The sequence below is a fragment of the Sarcophilus harrisii genome, chromosome 3 (genome assembly GCF_902635505.1).
Source record: "Sarcophilus harrisii chromosome 3, mSarHar1.11, whole genome shotgun sequence".
NCBI classification, from domain to species: domain Eukaryota; kingdom Metazoa; phylum Chordata; class Mammalia; order Dasyuromorphia; family Dasyuridae; genus Sarcophilus; species Sarcophilus harrisii.
The window spans coordinates 63,638,138-63,660,954 of NC_045428.1; the positions used below are offsets into that span (position 1 = coordinate 63,638,138).

Sequence of the window (22,817 nt, forward strand, 5' to 3'; positions counted from 1 at the left end):
ATTATAGAAAGGAAACTTGTTATTCAGTTGTGTCTGATTCTTTATTAACCCCATTAGGAGTTTCTTGTCTCAAAGATATTGGAGTGGTGTTTGCTATTTTCATCTCCTCATTTTACAGATGAGAAAACTGAGGCACACAGGGTGAAATGACTTGCCCAGCTAAGAAGAGTCAGAAGTCAGATTTGAACTTGGATGTTTTTTACTCTAGGCCTGGCACTTTGTCCACCATGCCATCTAGCTGCCCCAGAAGAGAAAGACAATAAAATAAAACATTCTTTTTAGAAAAAGATTATGTTAAAGTAAATTAAGTATAAATAATTTTAGGGGCAGCTAGATGGCTCAGTGGATGGCCCTGGAGTCAGGTGTGCATCTGAATTCAAATCTGGCCTCATAGATACGTAATACTTACTAGCTGTGTGACTTTGAGCAAGTCAGTTAACTTTAATTGCCTTTCAAAAAAGAAAAGAAAGATAATTAATTGTAGATATTATGTACTGACTTTACAGGAAGAAGAACCCCCCCCCCCCCAAAAAAAAAAAAAGGTCTTGATTTAGAAAAAAAAATACTAGTAAGAAAAATGCAAGCTTAGCTCTCATAACTTTTAATGTGAGTAGATAATAAAATAACTAGAACATAAAACCTCACAATTGTTGCTGACAACAAAAACTTGCAAAAAGCAAATACATACACAAATTATAAAATGAGAAACTAACACATTTACTGTGTATACAGGAAATCAAAAAAAGCTGAAGTTGAACTCATTCTCAGACAAAGCAAAACCAAAAATTTACAAAATTAACAGATATAGAGGTAAGAAAGGAAATAGCAATATACTAATCTTTAACGAGTTGTTTAAAACAACTCAATATCCTAGTGGCATAGAATCCAAATTCACAAAGGAAAAATTAGCGTACTTGCCATGATATATTGTGCACAATAAAAGAAGGGTGCTTTAATGTGCCATTTTTGTAATTAGATCTAATAGATCAATAGAAGGGAAAATATAGACTTAAAAGCAATTGCTGGAGATATTAGAGATTAAAAACTGATGGCATTTACTGATTGGGACACTAAAGAATATACTTGCTTCTTAATAGTACGTGGAACTTGTACAAAAATTGCATATGTATTATAGAACAGAGAAATTGTGGATACATTTAAAGAAAAAGAAATACTAAACATGTCCTTTTGGGGCCATAATGCATTAAAAACAGTAATCCATTCAGCAAACACAAGCAAAAGACAAAATTAAATGGAGACTTAATGAAAATCTCAATAATAATGAATGAACAAACAGATCATAGAAACAAGTAATTATGTAAAAGTTGTAATGGTGAGACAAAATACCAGAATTTGTGAGATGCAACTAAAGCATTCTCTGGAAAAAAAATATATTCCTAAAAACAAATTGGCAAAGTACAAAAGGAGAATATTGAAATTAATATACATTTTTTTAAAATTAGAAACCAACAAATAAACACAAAAGCAAACATTTCGAAAGTTAGAATTAGATAAATTGGAAATCAAAATGCTTCTTTGAAAAATGCTAACCTGATTAAAAAAAGAGAACAGAAAATCAACTATTTCTGATTCTGAGAACAGAAAATCAACTGATTCTGTTGCTGGACAACTCTGCTTTCTTTTTTGCATGGTAACTTGTTGGTAAAACTTTGGTTTAGAGTCCCAGAATGGGATCGGGTGGAGAGTGACCATAGGAACTCATACAAGTTCCTCAAGTTAAGGAACAGGAAAATTAAATCAGGAAGAAGTGAACTAATCTATGATCAAAAAGCAAATCAGTGACCATCACTTGATGAGATGGTGGGGTGAAATAATATTTGGCATCCTGATAAGAGAGGCTGTTCAAGAAAGAGTTATGAAATTTATTTTGTTCATAGCCCTTCTTCCCAGGACTCGTATAAACTACTGTCTACTGTAGATTTTTCCATACTGCTTCTCTTCAGTATGAGAAAAATAAAGAACAGTAGCAAGATTGTTCTCCTGTAATTTCACCTTTGTATCTCCAGCATGGCCTTTCCTGTTTGTGACCTTTAAAGTCATTTTTATCCACATTATTGCTTCACCTTGGCTGCCAATTGTGTCCTACTGTTAGATTATTGGATTAGAAAATATCTAATGATGTCATCTGTGATTTGTCTCTCTGGTTCATTTAATGGATGATATATTTAATAGAATGCATCATTATATCCTCTGCTTGTCAAAGGTATTGATTTGTCAGGGATTAGAGACTCTAGTAAAGTATCTGGCTTCAGAATAGGAGTAAAAAGGGGGGGGAGGGAGGGTGTTTTCTGGAAATTGTAACTGCATATGTACATTTGTGTGTGTTTAATTTTCTGATAGTTCTCGGCCATTAAAAGCATCCCAAATGGTGAATTCCTGCACCATCAGCACTTCTACCCCTTCAAGGTTAGTTTTATCCTGTGTACCTGGTGATTTTTGAGGATTTAACTTGTTCTGTTCTTCAACTCCCTTTTCTTCTTTTTTCTTTTTTTTACATAATTCTTCAGTTGTCTTTTTTTTTTTTTTTTTTTTTTTTTGGCCATTTGTTTGGCATTTGACCTAGTGTAGAGCAAATTTAACAATGGATTTAAACCAGATCCTTGAGGTTCTGTTACAACCCTATGAGTGTTTTAGATTTGATTGCTTTCTAGTTTGTGGCATGCTTTAACTTAAAATTTAAGACTGTTTCAGAATTATTAATATAGTTTGTAGATTTGTTAAAAAGTGATATTAATATTGAATATTTTATTTATAAAATGTAGATTCGATTCTAAAAATTTCTAAATTTCTTAAGATTTCTAAAATGTAAATACAAAATATATACATGTTCATATGCTAAAAGGAATTCTCAATTCAGATTTAACGTCATATCAGACCCAGACTTGCAGTGTGACTCTGAGCCTTGGTTTGCTCCTCTGTAATGTGGAGATAACAGTAACTTCACTTAATGTACTGTTGTGAGGATCAAATTCAATGAAGCCCCTTATAAAAAAAATTCTTTATGAATTTGACCTGAGTCATCATTACTCTTAGTTTTCATGATTCATTTACTGAACTTGAGAGATTTTTGGAATGATTAAGAAAGCACATTCTTGAGAAATACAGTGCTACAGGAATTTTTCTGCTTTTCCACAAAATCTAACAGGGTAGGCCTGGCCAACGAAAAGAAGTTTCCAATTTTTCCAAGAATTGGTTGAAATCTCCAAATGTTAATATTTATTATACCTCTTGCTGTGAGTGACTTTATAAGTCAACAGTCTCATAGTTTAGCCTGATTTTACAAACGAGACCTTTTTGTTTTAGGGCATTGAAGACTGTCCTCTGCTGCTTGGGAATTCCTGTTTTCTTTTCTTTCTATCATTTTTCAATGCAATTAATACCAGGTGACATAAATGACTCAAAATCTGAGTGTTGTCCAGTGTACTTAGTTTAAGATAAACCGAAAGAAATATTCTTCTCCATTTCTTTAGAAAATGAGCAGGTAATAATAAATCATGTTGAATTTTTCTTTAAAATATAGACAAACTATCATTAGTGAATTTAGTAATTATTCATGAGGTGTACTCTGTAGCAAATCATTGTAGTTGCCACAAAGAAACTTGATTGGACATTATTATGTTTTGATCTGGTCCTCTGTTCACCATGGTTTTTTGTTCTGGAAGCTTAATTTTCTATCACATGAGGAGAGATTAGGCCATGGCAAGCTAATCATGTTGATAAAACATCTAATAGACTTCACATAAGCCACTAAGAAAAAGTCTCCTTCCTCAGCACAGTATTTACCTTGGACACAATTTGCTTGGAGATTTCCTTGGTGACCATGAAACCAGAGATACAGAATTGACATTGCTGATAGGTCATTTCTGTCTCAGTTTTATTAAAACCTGAAAGATCACACAATGAACGGATATTATTCTAACTAATAACACCTTTTGAATACCACCTCTCATAAAGTATTTGGTGTGGTTGCTGGATTTTATATCTTTTTAAAAATCTGTTTTGTGGGATATTATTGCATCTTATTTCCTAGTTAAATGATTTTTTTTAAATTTATGGTTTACAATTTTAGTTTTGTTATTTCATTTTTGTTCTGTTTTGCCAGGGTAATAATTTATGCTGATTCATATTTTTTAAATATCTTTAGAGCATTTCCTTATTTCTTCTTCAGCTTAGTTTAGGTGCCCAGGATATTTAGAAGTAAAAATAAATCTTGTGATATCAGATAAATTATATGTTTGAGTAAGTAAATTTTCCATACAAGCTCTAAAACATTAAAACTTTTTTTCAGCCATTTATTTTAAAATCTTCTTAAAATGTATTAAATTGTATGGTTTCAAACTGTCTTAAACTAAATACACTAGATATAAACCATGTTTATAACAGGGTCACTTTTAGTTCTCTTATAATATAGGGATGCACTTGAGGGAGTTTGGCTTGACTGACCCTATATTAAATTATTCTAAGCTGGTGTGTTTTTATAATTTTTTAGACTTTTCATTCTTTATATTAGCTATCACTTGTATATATCCTCACTGCTGACCGTGTGTTATTGTGTTTCTAATTTATTGCATTAGTTAATACACAATTTTTTGAGTGAAAATTTAAGTGACTTCAATTCTCTTTTGTGTGGTACAAGGTGTCTGAATTATTGCTAGTTTCTCCCAAAGGCTCTTTTGTTTATTTCCCTAAGTGAATTTTGGATGCTTAAAATCTGACTTGGTAATAATTGTGATGTTATTTAAAAGAGTGAGTGAATTATTCCATGTGTAGTGTTGTTGGATGTGTATTCATTGCCATTTCTGCATGAAACTCGGTTGAGAGAACCTTGTTTACAAATATAGTGAATGTTTTATTGAAATTAATCATTAGAAGAGAAAAAGACAAAAACTGGCTGATGTATTTGTTTTTTTTTTTTGTTTGTTTGTTTGTTTTTTTTTTAATAGCCTTTTATTTACATGATATATACATGGGTAATTTTACAGCATTAACAATTGCCAAACCTCTTGTTCCAATTTTTCACCTCTTACCCCACCCCCACTCCCTCCCCTAGATGGCAGGATGACCAGTAGATGTTAAATATATTAAAATATAAATTAGATACACAATAAGTATACCCGACCAAAATGTTATTTTGCTGTAGAAAAACAATCAGACTCTGAAATATTGTACAATTAGCTTGTGAAGGAAATCAAAAATGCAAGTGTGCATAAATATAGGGATTGGGAATTCAATGTAATGGTTTTTAGTCATCTCCCAGAGTTCTTTTTCTGGGCATAGCTAGTTCAGTTCATTACTGCTCCATTAGAAATGATTTGGTTGATCTCGTTGCTGAGGATGGCCTGATTCATCAGAATTGGTCATCATCTAGTATTGTTGTTGAAGTATATAATGATCTCCTGGTCCTGCTCATTTCACTCAGCATCAGTTCATGTAAGTCTCTCCAGGCCTTTCTGAAATTATCCTGTTGGTCATTTCTTACAGAACAGTAATATTCCATAGCATTATATAATAAATGAACTTCCAAAGAAGTATTTTGGGAATGAAGCAAATACATATAGATAGCTTTTAGCCAGATAATTTTCAGTTAGTATAAATATAGTATATATTCTACAAGTTTTTTTGTATTGAAAAATAGTTTCCTTTTTTATTAGCATTTCTTATGTTCCTAAAAAGAATAGTAGGGATAAATTATCCATAACTGGAAAATAATTTATAATTTTTTTTTTAAATTTGCAGGAAATATACATTCAAATCTAAGAGTTCTTTAGGATTCTCCATTGATTCAGACAGTGAGGATGAGCTATTAAAACGTTCTGTGGCCCTTGGCCAGAGACTTTTTGAAATGCCAAGCAAGGAGCAACAAGAAGACCTGGAAAAAGTAAGTGACTTGATAAGTCAGACAGATATTTATGTATGAGTTGCTATCACATTAAATCAACCATATGGTCTTCAAAATAAGGGTTTAGAAAATTGATAAGGGTGGATACAAAATTTTTGGAGAATGGAGAATTTTCTTCCTGGCTTGCTCAATAATCTGCGTACAATTTGGTGACTTGGGCTCATAGAAACTGAAATGACAAAAGGATCTTCTGGGACATTTAAAACCAACCCCTTTATTTTAAAGAGCTGAGATCCAAAAAGTTTATGATTTTCTTAAGAAATATGAATTGCTACCAGTTTTACAGTACCTTTTACCATTTAGTCTTCCAGGAATTATGAACTTATTTTAAAATGTTTATTTGTGAGAAAATCATAGTGAAAGGATTGAAAATATTCATTGAATCTGAGTTTTAAATTGTGACTAGTGGAATCGTAGATCAACCCCTCGTCAACAGTCATTTATAAACACCTGGGCCAGTTCTGTGTTAGATTCTGGAGATACAAATAAAAAAACTAAAAAAATCCCTGCTTACCAGGAGCACATGTCCTTTTTTTCTTTTTTTATTATAATGAAATATCATAATATTTACTCTGTGTAAGGCAACAGAGGAATAATCAAATATCATGATTACTGAGTATGGGAAAAACAAGAATATTCAAAACAGCAGAATTTACTCATAAATCTTGAACTATATGTCTCCATAAATGTTTGCTGTGTCCTTGGGAAGAGGTGCTACACACTGAAAGAAACCTAACAGGAAGACACAAAAGTGGGGAAATTCATATTATTTAACTATTGAGTGTATGTTGATTATTGCTTATTGGCTATAATTAAGCTTAAAGCATCCAAGAGGAATTTCTTAGAAATAAAGTTTTATTATGATTTCTTAATGATTGCTGTATTTATAATCATTTTGAATCCATTTCCAAAAACATTTTCACAAATACAGGTTGTGGGAAGCATGGCTTAGACCACAGTTCAGTGCATGGTTTTAGTTAACTAAAAGATCAGTATGAGTTAGTGTATCATGACTTCCCAGAAACTGGAACACAGTCTACATTAAGACCTTTGCCTTAACATTTGTCTAGAATATGGGGTGTGTTGGTTCCACTGTACTCTGTCCTAATCAGACTACATCTGGAATATTGTGGTCAAGTCTGAGAAAATTGAGAAGCGAATTCTTCAACAGAGGTGGCAAAGGGCGGTTAGAAGTTTTGTTGAAAAAATTGGGAAATTTGAAGACTTTGAAAGTATGGGACATGAAAACTCCTCGGGTTTTTATTCTGCTTAGGCCTGGAGAACAAAACTAGGAATGATTGGTGTAAGTTACAGAGGCATAGGTTTAAGTCAAATATAAGAAAAAACTTACTAACAATTGGAACTATCTAAAAGTTGATTATGAATTGCTTCAGATATATTTAGTGAAAGGATTCCTATTTAGATATTTTTTCTACTGGATGACCTCAAGGTTTCTTGGAACTGTTTAGATTAGATAATTTTGTGCCTTTCTCCCCATAGGGTTCAAAAAAATGTAAAATGGAATCTGATAAATCAGAATTGGGAAATTCAGGATTTGATGGAATGAGTGAAGATGAACTTCTGGCAGCTGTCTTGGAGATAAGTAAGAAAGAAGCCTCATTGACTTTGGCTAATGAAGATGATGATAAACCTACCAGCAGTCCAGATACAGGGTTTGCAGAGGATGATATGCAAGATATGCCTGAAAATCTGGAATCTCTGGAGGCAGAAAAATCAAAAGCCCCTATTGAAGCTGGTAGGTTAAATAAAAATGAACATGTCTAATAATAAATATAACTAGAACTCTTACAAGTTTAGTAATATTTTTAGTTGTGAACAAAAATGGCTTTTATGAGAGTGGTGTGGGTAATCACTTATGAAGCATTCCCATTCTTTAAATGAACTTATTTTATTGAATTAGGAACTGTGTATGTGACTAAGCACATTGGGATGCAATGTATTGGTATGCCTCTTTCTGGTGCATATGGTTAATTCATCAATATTATTTTGACTCATGAATACATTGTTTGTGTCTTAGTGCGTGTCTTAATTCTGTTTGATCCTACTATTATCTCAAAAGTTCATATAAAGTAAAACTTAGATGACCTTCATGTCCAGGGACCATTTCCTACTTTCATATTCCTGCACTTAAAGGATGCTGGACAAGAGAGTTCAAGCAGAATTTGATCTGTGACTCCTAATGCTTAGGGGAGTGCAGAACTGGGCTCTATTTGCCTGGAACAATGATGTCTAGGTACTGCTTCTATTCTGATGGCCAACCTAGAAGTCAAGCTTCAGTCACCTAATTATTGTAGCTGGTATTAATTTTTAAGATTCCTATTCAGAGCTTATTTTAAGCCTGTTAATTATGTTTGCCTTACGTTCTCTGGTTCCTGGCTAACAGTCCATGCTGGTTTTTCTGGCATGAGTGGAATGGAATGATTAAAGACTAAATGAGCTAGAGGGAGTAGAATCTAAAATTAAAATTAGTAGTTTGCAAAATACCTGATTCCTACTAGGTTTGAATGCTTTCCATATCTTCTGCTTGACCTCTGGACAAAGACAGAAGTATATGCCTGTATTGATATCAGTATCACAAATGGGTCATCTCTTTTGTAAGATTAATTGTTAGAAAGTTCTGAGTTTGAGGACTGAATAATTGTCTAGAAAACATATATTGAATTGGGTGCATTTGTTGTTGAAAATTATTGCTGTGTGAAGATGGTGGTATTGGTCATCTCTCCACTAGCCCCCATAATATAAGGGGGCTATATATCATAGTATAAGATCAACATGTAGGTTTTATGTTTTTAATACCAAATTACAGGATGTGCATAATGTGTTTTTATCATGAGATTGCTATTTTTTAACCATTAATATTTTGATTAATAATTATTTTTCACTAATATGAAATGTCTCATTTGCATCAGGTCACATGTTTTATCAGAAATTCAATCAAAGGAGAACAGATAACCATGACCACTTAGATCTTGTTAAATCTTAAATGTTAAACACTGAAAGCTCTGGAAAGAAGAATCTCAGGGAACATCTGGATCCATGTGAATAGGGGGTGATGAGTATTGTATAGAAAATGATCCACTTAGAATGCAGTTATCACCACAATAAATATGAACATACATTAATTTTAAAATAATTCACATGAATGAATTCAATTAGGAGAGGCTTCTAATAGCTTCTCTTCTCCTTTCCCCTAGGCAAGATCCATGCCTTTACAATTCAACTCATGTCTAATCTGGAATAAAATAAGGCCTGGAGTAACCCTAATCAACCAAATCTTTTCAAGACTTCAATAAATTCTCTGTTTACTCTTGTGTACTAGATATAGCATAACACTGCTTTTCCTTCAAATCATTTCCATGTTTCAGATAATCAGATGAATTTGAATCTGACATGAGTAAAATTTGTTAAAGTGATTAATTAAAAAATAAATCAGTAATATTCATGTAGTCCTTATACATAGTTTAGTACATTCTTAGAAAACTAAAGTCTGTTACTATCACTCTTCTTTTTCATGAGGAAATTTGAGGTTACCAGAAGTCATGGGACTTGCTTTGGTTTCAAACCATTTATTCATTCAATTCAGTAAAAATTTATTAAGCTCCTGATGTGCTGGGCACTGTGCTAAATGCTAAGGATACAAAAAGAGGCAAAAGACAGTAACATCTAAAGAGAAAGACAGACTATAGGTAGACAAACATATACAAAGTAACCTGTGTATTTCATATTGAATTCATCGTTTTTCACTGGAGGGATACAGCGCCTCTCTGGAAGTAAAAACTGATGAAAATTGGCCCTTTCATATGGATAAAACAGAATGATGAAATTGTTTTGTCCCAGTTTGTTTTTTTGCTTTTGTAATAGCTTTTGTGACATTTGTTAAGAAAAATCACCTAGTGGCACTGAGGTTGGGACACTATGGGTATCCATCTGATCAAGGGACTTTCATTGTGCTGGAAAATATTCAAATAGTGAACAAAGGAGAAAGACAGAAGTCTTGAATTATGCTGTTTTGTTTCCTCAGGTCCTGCCAGTTTCACTGAGATCACTAAAGATTTTGATGAGAATAAAGAAAATAAAACTCCAGAAGGGTCTCAGGGGGAAGTTGACTGGCTTCAACAGTATGATATGGAGCGAGAGCGGGAAGAAGAAGAGCTCCAGCAGGCCCTTGCTCAGAGCCTCCAGGAGCAAGTGAGTTGCCTGGTCACACCCTTTCTGCTGCGCATCAAAAGCTATTTAGCAGTGTTTTAACTAAGTGTTTTTAACATGATGCATTTGTAGTCTCAGTTGTTTCCTCTGTGTGAATGCCACACACTTGATGTGCTCTTGGCTTTATTTTATTTATTTATTTATTTGTTGTCTAAGCATGAGATATTTAGGAAACTTTCCTAGTTTCCTAATGGTAGAGAGGTTGTCTCACCAAGGATCACAGTTGTTTTATCAGGAGTGAGATTTAGATGAGGTCTTCCTGATTCTTTGACTAACAGATTCTAGCTAGAGAAATATCCTACCTCTCTATCAAAGTATGTGTATTTCTATTGTTTAGTTATAGCTGTCTTTCCAAATACCAGTTAGAAGACAGTTGTATTTTTCTAGTTCCCTTTTAAACAAGTGCCTCTTTTTTAGTGATTGGCTCTGTTATGTTTTATATTTGTCAAAATTAATACAGTTTTAATTAGCATCTCAGCTGTATTGCACCAGGAATCTGGCTGGCTAATAGGTAATATTTTCTTCATTGTCTCATTCAGCTGAATTCTGAGTAAAATGGTAATGAAAATGAAATTTCTCTGATTTTTGAAATTTTTGAAATTTGTTAAGCATTTAGAATACATTTATGATATTGTTTGCTTTAATCCTAGGTAATCAAATTCAGGAAATCTAATTTTCTTGCAAGGTGTTCAAAAGCAATTGTTTATACTAATATAGCATTGAATATATGCATATAAGTTAATAATAACTTATTTGTCTATTTCTTTATAGGGTTTGTATTACACCATTTATTAAAAATTCTATATCTTCAGCTTTTTGGTTTTAGAATAGATTTGATGCTTTTGGTGATGAAAATTTTTTTAATTTTTTTACAAACACTTGATGATCTTTCACAGATAAGCTAATGAAAACAGAATTTAATTGCCCCTTTTATGTTTTGAATTGCAGTTCTGTTATTCTTCCTTCCCTCCTTTTCCCTGTCCTGTAACAGTAAGCGGTCTGATACTGGTTATACATATACAGTTACATAAAATACATTTCCATATTATTTGTTTTATGGAAGAAAACTTGAACTAAAAAAAAATGAAAGAAGGAATAAAAGTGAAGAAAAAGAATAGTTTGATCTGTATTCAGATACCACCAGTTCTTTCTCTAGCGCTAAATAGCATTTTTCATCAGGAGTCCTTTGGGATTGTCTGAAATCATTGTTTCTGAGAATATCTAGGTCATTCATAGTTATTCATTGTACAATATTGCTGTTACTATGCACAGTGTTCTCCTGATTCCTCTCATTTCACTTAACATCTGTTCATGTAAGTCTTTCCAGGTTTTTCTGAAACTGTCTTATGTCTTATAGCACAGTAATATTCCATTATAATCATATATCACAACATTCAGTTATTTCCCAATTGATGGACAATCCCTCAATTTTTAATTCTTTGCCATTACAAATCCCTTTTCTTTTAAATACCTTATTCTTTTGATCACTGGCTTGAGCATGATATATATAAAGTTAAAATGATTTAACAAAGAGCATATTTTCTGCTGCTTTAAGTAAATGAATTGTAGTTGTAGCTCTACTGGTTTAAAATAACAAATTTCCAGGATTTAGAAAGCTAGAAGAAATCGTGACATCTTTTTTTAGGTAGGATTTAAGAGGATAAAAGACATCTTTAATTTTTTGTTCTGCTTTTCTCCCTTGCTTCAGATAAGTGTGATTTTTTTTTTCACCATTTTCAAGCAAGGCACATATTTTCAGAAAATAAAAGTTTAATGCAACAATAAAATATTACATAGGTATCTGTGCTGGGTGTCTTTTAATAGTTTAGTTGAGAGGGGTGTGTGAAACACTTAACATATACATTATTGTTGCACGATAAACACATTAGAGAGTTCTTGTGAAATCTGTAGAAAATCATAACTAACCAGAAGAGAGGTGTTGGAATTCTTCATGGATCAGTTAAATATCTTAGCAGTCACAAAATTAATCTCATAGTTTCTTTCATGAAGAAACTACTACCAATATTTCAAGGAAATAAGCCCTACTACTCTTGGTGAATTAAAATTTCTTGAAGAGAATTTGTTGGAAGGAATATTAAGCCATTCAAGCATTTTTTTCCTCCCTTTTACTTTAACTACAGCCCTCAGATTGGGGGGGGGGGGGGGGGGGGGGGGAAGAGGAGACAAAACTGCTGCAACAAATAAGCATAGTCAAGCAAAACAAATTTCCATAATGACCTTGTCCAAAAATGCCTCTCTCCTTTTACATATTAGTCTTATCTCCTCCCTTTCAGGAGATGTAAATCTGCCTCATCATTGATTTTCAAGAATCATGAGTGATCACTGTGTTGGTTAGAGTTCTTCAAGTCTTTCAGAATTGATCATTTTTGCAATGTTGATGTTATAGTATAAATTGTTCTGGTTCTTTAATTTTTTTTTTAATCATCAAGGTTGTATTTAACAACCCAGTAAAAAGAAAAGTAAGATAACTGAAAGATTATATTTTTGGAAGTTAATAAGGTTACAGAACTTAGCATAATATTTTAATAGCAATTGATTCAAATCTCATTAAAAAGATAAAACATGACTTTGGATGTTTGGTGCCAAGGGCCTGTTTTTCTTTCTGATGCTTCTAGTTTGTAAAAATAAAATTTCTTAAATGTTACATACTTTTGTTTACTTTTTTCTTTACATATTTTTACTTAGGCTTTTTTTTTTTTTTTTTTTTTAATTCCTGAAAATTTGCCTTCCTTATCCCTCCACTTGGCCTGGAGAGGGAAAGAGGGTGATAAGGAAGCGGATTTTTAAAAATATATATACAGAGTCAGAAAACCAAAATTCTCCCATTGGCCATGTCCAAAGAATATGTTTCAATTTGTATTCTGAGACTTTACCTGTCAAGGGGTAGGTAGTCTTCTGAAATTATGGTTAGGCCTTCTATTGTCCTTAAATCTTTCAAAAAATTTTGTTTTCATGGTGTTGTTATTATATAAATTGTTCTGCTTCATTTTATTTTACAATGGTTCAAACAAGTTTCTTCCTAGGTTCTCTGAAACTTTTCCCTCCATCATGGAAAATAATAGTTTTCTATTTTCATATTCCATTTTTTGTTCCTCATTCCCAATTGATTAATATCCCTTAGTTTCTATTTTTCTTTTGCCACCACAGAAAAGAATTGCTATAAATATTTTTGTACATATCAGTCCTTTACCTCTTTGATCTTTTTGGGTAATAGTACACACTGTTTAATGGCTTTGGGGCATAGTTCTAAATTACTTTCTGGGATGACTGGGCTAGTTTATCCACTAGTAGTATGTTAGTGAGCTTGTTTTCCCACAGCTTCTCCAAACATTTGTCATTTCCCTTTTCGGTCTGAAGGATATGAGTGATCCTAGAGCATTTTTTTCATATGCCTATTAATAATTGGATTTTTTCCTTTAAAATTGCCTATTCATGTTGGAGAGGATATGAGAAAACTGGGACACTGATACATTGTTGGTGGAGTTATGAACGAATCTAACCATTCTGGAGAGCATTCTGGAATTATACCCCAAAAGTTATCAAACTGTGCATACCCTTTGATCCAGCAGTGTTTACACTGGGCTTATAGCCCAAAGAGATACTAAAGAAGGGAAAGGGACCTGTGTGTGCCAAAATGTTTGTGGCAGCCCTGTTTGTAGTGGCTACAAACTGGAAAATGAATGGATGCCCATCAATTGGAGAATGGTTGGGTAAATTGTGGTATATGAATGTTATGGAATATTATTGTTCTGTAAGAAATGACCAGCAGGATGAATACAGAGAGGCCTGGAGAGACTTACATGAACTGATGCTAAGTGAAATGAGTAGAACCAGGAGATTATTATACACTTCAACAACGATACTGTATGAGGATGTATCTGATGGAAGTGGATTTCTTTGACAAAGAGATATAACTAATTTTCAATCGATCCATGATGGACAGAAGCAGCTACACCCAAAGAAAGAACACTGGGAAATGAATGTAAACTGTTTGCATTTTTGTTTTTCTTCCCGGGTTATTTATACCTTCTGAATCCAATTCTCCTTGTACAACAAGAGAACTGTTTGGTTCTGCACACATATGTTGTCTCTAGGATATACTGTGACATATTTAACATGTATAGGACTGCTTGCTGTCTGGGGAGGGGGATAGAGAGGGAGAGGAAAAGTCAGAACAGAAGTGAGTGCAAGGGATAATGTTGTAAAAAATTACCCAGGCATGGGTTCTATCAATAAAAAATTGTAATTATGAAAAAAAAATAATAAAATTGCCTATTCGTATCATATCATATTTAATTGAGGAATGACTCACATTCTTATAAATTTAAATCAGTTCCCTAGATTATTTTAGGAATGATATTTGCTACAGAGAATCTTTCCCCGATTTTATCTACTTCTCTTCTAAGTTTAACTTCATTGCTTGTTTGTCTGAATGCTTTAGTTTTATGTAATCAGACTGACCAAACAAGAGAGAGACTGTCTTTCTCCCTTGTTTGTTTGTGAACTCTTCCACTATCAATAGATCCAAATTCTTCCTTGCTCCTTGAATTTATTTACTGTCACTCTTTTTTTTTTTTTTTTTTTTTTTTAATAGCTTTTTATTTACAAGTTATATGCATGGGTAATTTTACAGCATTGACAATTGCCAACCTTTTGTTCCAATTTTTCTCCTCCTTCCCCCCACCTCCTCCCCTAGATGGCAGGATGACCAATACATGTTAAATATATTAAAGTATAAGTTAAATACAAAATAAGTATGCATGGCCAAACCATATTTTGCTGTACAAAAAGAATTGAACTCTGTAATATTGTACAATTGGCCTGTGAAGGAAATAAAAAAATGCAGGCAGGCAAAAATATAGGGATTGGGAATTCAATGTAATGGTTCTTAGTCATCTCCCAGAGTTCTTTTGCTGGGTGTAGCTGGTTCAGTTCATTACTGCTCCATTAGAACTGATTTGGTTCATCTCATTGCTAAAGAGAGCCACATCCATCAGAATAGATCATTATATAATCTTGTTGTTGACATTGTACTTGAATTCTTTCATTCTTTCTGGCTACTTGCAGTATTTTTTCCTTGACCTAAAAACTCTGCATTTTGATTATAATGTTCTTGAGAATTTTCATTTGTTTTTTTTTTTCTTCAGTAGGTGAGCAGTAGACTATTTCTCTTTTAGACCTCATTAGATTTGAACAATTTTCTTTTGTGATTTCTTAAAATGATATTTTAGTCTCCTTTTTGATTTTGGCTATCATAAAAGTTGTCCAGTGATTCTTAAATTCTCTCTCCTTGTTCTATTTTTCAAGTTAATTTTTTAAAATAATGATGAAATGTTGTGTTTGCTTTTTTTCCCAGTCTTTTTACTTTAATGCTTGTATTTCATCTATTCTGATTTTCAGGTAGTATATTGCTTGAGAAAAGTGGGTACTTTTTATGGCAAGCTAATAATTTTTTTTCCAATTCTTCTATCATTTTCATTCATTTTCCCATCTCTCCTCTGATACTCTCATTTCATTTATAAAGTATTTTAAAACTCTTCTTAATTCTTTTTTTCACACATCCCAGGAATTCAAGTTGAATTTACAGCCAAGTTATATTCTTATTTGAGGTTTTGCCTGTAGAGATGGTGAAGTAATTCTCTTTTAGGTTCTTGAGTATCCCTATTCATTGTGGTGGGATTCTTTGGGAGTGTGGGTAGGGGTGGCAGTGAACTAGCATTTATTAAGCTACTCTTAATGTCAAGAACTATGCCAAATACTAGACTAGTTTGTCCATTCTTCCAGCCTTATTTCCTGATTTTTTATTACATTCATGTCAGATTATACACATCTTATGGAGCATATCTGTATCATACTTGGTTCCATTTTGCATCCTGCTGCTGTTCTTCTTTGGTATTGTGTTTTGTTATTTTACCAAGACCTTGATGGATAGCTCAGGCTGGGGAACTGCAAGCTTTCATTGACCCCAGAGTCAAGTCTGAGCTAGTTTGAACTCTTCAAACTTTCTGACCTAGATTTGGGTGTGAGCACCATCACTGTCCATTTCCCCCAATTGGATCTCCAATAGAATGCTAATGGTCTCGGTCTCTGTCCACCATTTGAGAAGCAGGGTTTTTCTTTTTTTCTGGTTATATATGTCCATTAATTTTTTAAAAATACATATTTCTTGCAAATTAAGACAACTCTAAGATACCACTACACACCTGTCAGATTGGCTAAGATGACAGGAAAAAATAATGATGATTGTTGGAGGGGATGTGGGAAAACTGGGACATTGATTCATTGTTGGTGGAGTTGTGAACGAATCCAACCATTTTGGAGAGTAGTTTGGAACTATGCTCAAAAAGTTATCAAACTGTGCATACCCTTTGATCCAGCAGTGTTACTACTGGGATTATATCCCAAAGAGATTATAAAGAAGGGAAAGGGACCTGTATGTGCACGAATGTTTGTGGCAGCCCTTTTTGTAGTGGCTAGAAACTGGAAACTGAATGGATGTCCATCAGTTGGAGAATGGCTGAATAAATTGTGGTATATGAAAATTATGGAATATTACTGTTCTGTAAGAAATGACCAACAGGATGATTTCAGAAAGGCCTGGAGAGACTTACACGAACTGATGCTGAGTGAAATGAGCAGGACCAGGAGATCATTATATACTTCAACAACAATACTATATGATGACCAGTTCTGATGGACCAGGCCATCCTCAGCAACGAGATCAACCAAATCATTTCTAATGGAGCAGTAATGAACTGAACTAGCTATACCCAGAAAAAGAACTCTGGGAGATGACTAAAAACCATTACATTGAATTCCCAGTCCCTATATTTATGCACACCTGCATCTTTGATTTCCTTCACAAGCTAATTGTACAATAATTCAGAGTCTGATTCTTTTTGTACAGCAAAATAATGTTGTGGTCATGTATACTTATTGTGTATCTAAGTTATATTTTAATATATTTAACATCTACTGGTCATCCTGCCATTTAGGGGAGGGGGTGGGGGGGTGGGGTAAGGTGAAAAATTGGAACAAGAGGTTTGGCAATTGTTAATGCTGTAAAGTTACCCATGTATATATATCCTGTAAATTAAAGGCTATTAAATAAAAAAAAAATAAAAATAAAAATAAAAATACATATTTCTTCAACAATGATGTTGAAAAAAATCAGAACAAAAGAGAAAAGCATGTGTTGCTTTACTACATTCAATCTCCAGAGAACTGGATTTGTACTGCTTCTTCCCACTCTGTCATATACTCTGTTTCACGTCATTATTAGTTAAGTTTGCATTCTATTAGGAAATGATTGGGAGCAGCTGGATGGTATGACAGAGTGTCAGGCCTGAAATCAGGAAGACTCGTCTCTCAGATTCTAGTCTGGCCTTGGACACATATTAGCTATGTGTCCTCGGGCAAGTCACATAACCCTGCTTGCCTCAGTCTCATTGTAAAACGAGCTGGAAAGGGAAGGGCAAAGCACTCCAGTAACTTTGCTAAGAAAACCCCAAATGGGATCATAAAAAAATACTTCTGAAACTAATGAAAGTCACCAAAAAAGGAATGATTGGAGTTCAGTGTTGGGATCTAGAGTCAAATCCAGCATGCTGAGGGAAAAATTATGTTCTCTTTATCGATTCATTCAAGAGTTGATTATGATGTTCTTTTGATTAATAATACAAAGGAAAATGAAATGGTGTTAGAGACTTTGCTTTATTCTAAACATGAGAATACTGAATTTGTATTTGAGTTTTATTTCAGTCTTTTTATCACTGAGAATTGAACTCTTTCAAGGTAATGAGCATTCCGTCATGTAGAACAGATTCTAACATACACTGTATTTCTTTTAGAAACCAGAATAGATCTGCTTCAGTGTGGAAAAGGAGGTGGGTGGGGGTGGGAAATGATAAATGCTAAACTTTTTAAATGTACTAGATTTTGTGCTTCTCTTTTAGGAGGCCCGAGAACAGAAAGAAGATGATGACCTCAAAAGAGCCACAGAATTAAGTCTTCAAGGTATGTGCTATATTTATTTTTACCTACATTTTAAAGAAAATAGCTTTCCTTTTATGCATGTTGCTGTAAATATTGGAAAACCCATTGACAAATGTTTCATTTTCAAATGTTTAAAAACATAATTTTATTTGGTATGTTGTGCCAGTCAATTCAGAAATTTGTATGAATTGCTGTTCTTTAGTGAAATGTTTCCTTTTAAAGAAATTTCATTTCATTTAAGGCTAAATTAAAGGATTCTAGGATTTTGTATACACTTGGTATTCCATTTATTAATAACACATATGGATCTGTTTTTATGTTTGTTTATAATTTTATTTTTTTTAAGTTTTTATAAAGTTAAAAGTAACTATAAATTATTTATAATTACCACTAATTTGCCCTAAGTATCCACAGTAAATCATTTTTAAAATGTTTTTGTCTTCTTATAGATGGATATCTACATAAATTGAAATAAAACCAGAATATAGTATTTTAATTCTGTGCTTAGACTAAATTTTGTTCAAATATGGCCCATCTGAGTAGAACTCATTGTAAATATTTTCATTATGGCATGTGCTTATCCTCTACTCATTGTAGAGATCAATTAGAGACTTTTGTTATTTTTATATCTGTCTACTATTTAATCTGTTCTGAGAATTATTTAAACTATGAATCTTTGGATGAGTAAGAAGAATAAATCTAGCCATTTAATACAGTATTACTTGGAAATCAGAAAATTTGAGAAGCTATATGCTTTTGGGAAGTACTACATGTTGATCTAAATGTTAATCCCACCACTTCCAGGAATGGTATGTTACTACAGAATTAAGACTCTTTGGGGGTTGTTTTGTTTTGTTTTCAATTGCCCACCCAGTCATTATGAGTGAGTGGTTTTAATTTTTCAAAGCACTTTTCATTATGAACTCTTTAAATAGTCCATTAAAAAATAGCTTAAACTCAAAATCTCACCCAATTTTAGTGGGTATTATGTTATAATTCTCATGTTCTGTTGGGGGAAAAGAGGTGACATCAGATTTGATACACAATCCTGGAAGAAACTACATCAGACATTAAGTTCTGTTTTCTCTTTTTCTTTCTTTTCATGTGTCTCATTGTTTTTATATCATACTTTGGCTTGGGATGCTTCAGTATAGAATCCAAACTTTTTTCCATTCTTTCTGATTGAGTCTCTTGGCTTCTTTGCCAATGGTACTTATCTGTCCTTGTATATACCTTTTAGAATTTAATAACTCCTTTCTGGATGGAATGGGTTCGGATGATGACTCTGGAAATGAAGATGTTTTTGATATGGAATACACAGAAGCTGAAGCAGAGGAATTGAAGAGAAATGCTGAGGTGAGAACTTGGGCTTGTCTTCATTTTCCCTTTCCCTCCTTCCCCCCTTCAAAAAAAAAAATGGGGTTGGAGTTAAAAATAAGTATTAACCTTTTTGGTATATACTCAGTGAGAACTGAGCAATATGACACTTTGAAACATGTAACTATGAATTGTTACTTTCATCAAGACAGGTGTCCTTGTAAAAATTCTATTTTCTTTTCTTTTTTTTTTTTTTTTTTTTTTCTCCAGCAAAATATTGATTCAGGCCAATAGATAATGACTATTTGATAACTAACACTAAGGCATTTTGTTGTTCTTGGGTTCGCATGCACATAATAACTGTTAATTGGATTGAATTGGTATATATTAACTTTGTATATAGATTACGTAGTGTGTAAAGTACTCATAATTGACTATAATTTGAAGAATATCAAGTATTAATGATTTACATATATCCACTTTGATGTTCAGTCTTAGATTTAATATTTTATTTTAGATACAGAAGTAAAGCCTCATATTCATTTGTGTTTTTTTAGACAGGAAATCTTCCTCATTCTTATCGACTCATCAGTGTTGTCAGCCATATTGGAAGTACATCTTCTTCAGGTAAAAGATCATTTGAGCTTTCATGTAGTAGAAGTATGTATCTTAGTGTATACCTTGTCTGCGTTCTCTAGTCAACCTAGTTCTTTGACTATGAAGGATACTTCCTGAATTAAAGTTCAGAAGTCTCTGATGTTTTCCTTGAGGGCAAAATGGAGATGGTCTTTGTGAAGATGAAAATTAAATACTTTGCCTAAAGTGCTTTGAGCACTTTTTGTTACATAAACTAGTCATAATGTAGTTAAATGAATTGAGACTGATTGGAAAACTAAACTAGTCATTAATAGTATCTATCTGCTTATCAGGTATGGGGAATGACTGGCCTGCAAGCTGTATAAGGCCTGCAAAATTATTTGCCAAGATAACTGCAGGCAATGGTGAGCTGAGAGCTAGTTACAACAACCTCCCACTGCTTGAGTTCTATAAGTTGATAGTTTTGTATGAACCACAAATGATGCCTTAGATATCTAAATTACTCTTGACAAAAAAAAAAAAAAAAAAAAAAAAGGATTCTCTACCCCTGACTTAGATGGATGTCTTAGATTGTCCCCCAAAGTGTCCTTGATCCTGCCTTGTTCAACGTTTTTGTAACTTAGATAACTTAATTTTATAAACTTCAAATTTATAGCTAAACAGACTTATGGAAAATAGCTAATTTGTTAATGTGAATTAAGAGCCATAAAGATTTAACAAATTAGAATGGTAGACTGAATTTAATAAGGGTTAATTCCACTTAATTTTTTAAAATTAATTTCATCAATATGGAATTGGGAAGGGGTGGCTAAACAATAGTTCCTTTGGGGGAAAAAATCAGGAAAATGGGAATAGGGGTATTCAGTGCACAGTTCAAGGTGAATATAAGTTAGCAGTATGATATGGCAACTTAGGAAATTGTTTCAGGGTTCATTGAGAAAGCACTGTATCCAAAATGAGGTTGATAATAATTCTGTTTTCTTCTGCCATGGTCAGACCTCACACCTAGAGTGCTGTAGTCAGGGAAAAATGTATAAAGCAGGATATTCATTAATGGTATTTATTTTTCCAAACTCACACAAAGATAGTTTTCAACATTGATTTCTGCAAGACTTTTGTAATTTTTCTCTTTTCTCCCCCCCCCCCCCCCCCCCCATTCAACACAGCAAGCCATCTAATATAGATTAAATATGTGCAGTTCTTTTAAACATGTTTCCATATTTGTCAGAGAATAGTATTCATCAATCAGTAATTTGGTCTGGAGAAAAGAAGATTTGGGAGCCATGGAATCGTCTTCAAGTATTTGAAGGGTCTTCAAATTGAAAAGGAAATACTTATTCAGTAATACCAGGATTAATGAGTGCAAGTAGCAGAGACAAAGCTAGGTTTGATGAAAGGGGGAAAACTTTCCTAATCATTAGATCTAAAAACATAATGGGTTGCCTTAGGAAATAATGGGTTTCTGCCCCTATGACTACAGACCAAGGTGAGATGACCATTTATTAGGAATATATGAGGAAAGAAGTCTCAAAAGGACTGAGTTGGCTGTTCCACTTTAACAGTCTGTGCTTTTCTAAAGTACATATAGAAAGAGATGTGTGTCTGTGTCGAGAGAGATAGTCAGTTTGACTAAAATTGATATAGAAATTGTGAAATTGCTCAAACATTCATCCATAAAATATTACCTCCTCTAAAATTTAGTGGCTATAGGTGCATTGATATAAGTTTCAAAATACATGTATGAAATCCTTCAGCATATCACATAGACTTCTCTAAAAGATTTATTGAACTCATGGACTAGAATCACATAGAATGAGGAATGATAGATCGCAATCTGTGTCAATAAAAAGAGTACTAATAAAATGAAATCACAAATTCATTGAAGTTTACAAGAATTTTTAGTGTATCAGTCCATATTGCTAAGGGGGTAGTTTCTAGAAGCTCTCTACAACAATGAAATCAAAAGTTCATTCCCTTCCTTTATGAAGTCTCAGTTCTATTGAGAAAATAATTGCTTTGGGGCAGCGAGGTGGAGCAGTGGATAGAGCACCAGCCCTGAAATTAGGAGGACCTGAGTTCAATTTTGGTCTCAGACACTTAATATGTCCTAGCTATGTCCCTGGGGCAAGTCACTTAACCCCAATTGCCTCAGCAAAAAAAAAAAAAAAAGAAGAAAGGAAGGAAGAGAAAATAATTGCTTATTTTCATTTGTTTTAGGCCATTACATTAGTGATGTGTACGACATTAAGAAGCAGACCTGGTTCACTTACAATGACCTGGAGGTGTCTAAAATCCAAGAGACCTCTGTTCAGAGTGATAGAGACCGGAGTGGTTACATCTTCTTTTATATGCACAAGTAAGAGTTTGGCCCAACAAGGATTCACAAGTAATACAGTGGGTGGTTTCTGGAATGTAGCTTCCCATACTTGGTGATCTCTCACTGGGGATAAAAAAGATCCAATTATAAGCGTTTTTCTTCCTTCTCCCCTCACCCTTCCTTCTCCCCCCTCCCTCTTCTTCCTCCCCTCTACCCTTCCCTCCCTCCCTTTTTCTCTCCCTTCCTCTCTTCTTCCTTCCCTTCTTCCCTTTCTCCCTTCCTCTCTCCCTTCCTCCCTTCCTCCTTTCTTCTCTCCCTTCCTTCCTTCCTCTCTTCCTCCCTTCCTTCCTTCTAAATGTGCCAGAGAAATTCTCTGAATTCAGATATTTAATGATTTCTGAGACCCATCGACCTGTGATTTGT

General features: G+C 33.5%; 1 protein-coding gene across 5 annotated transcripts in view; it reads left to right on the forward strand.

Moving 5' to 3' along the window:
* The window catches only part of USP37 (ubiquitin specific peptidase 37), a 65,186-nt gene that overhangs the window by 38,336 nt on the left and 4,033 nt on the right, over window positions 1-22,817 (forward strand). For all 5 annotated transcript variants that reach the window (XM_031958054.1, XM_031958055.1, XM_031958056.1 and 2 more), the window contains 8 exons: window positions 2,362-2,427; window positions 5,758-5,899; window positions 7,421-7,676; window positions 9,963-10,129; window positions 18,124-18,184; window positions 19,404-19,519; window positions 20,038-20,107; window positions 22,295-22,433. In XM_031958054.1, coding sequence (XP_031813914.1) covers window positions 2,362-2,427; window positions 5,758-5,899; window positions 7,421-7,676; window positions 9,963-10,129; window positions 18,124-18,184; window positions 19,404-19,519; window positions 20,038-20,107; window positions 22,295-22,433 — 1,017 coding nt within the window. The remainder of the gene's footprint in view (window positions 1-2,361; window positions 2,428-5,757; window positions 5,900-7,420; window positions 7,677-9,962; window positions 10,130-18,123; window positions 18,185-19,403; window positions 19,520-20,037; window positions 20,108-22,294; window positions 22,434-22,817) is intronic.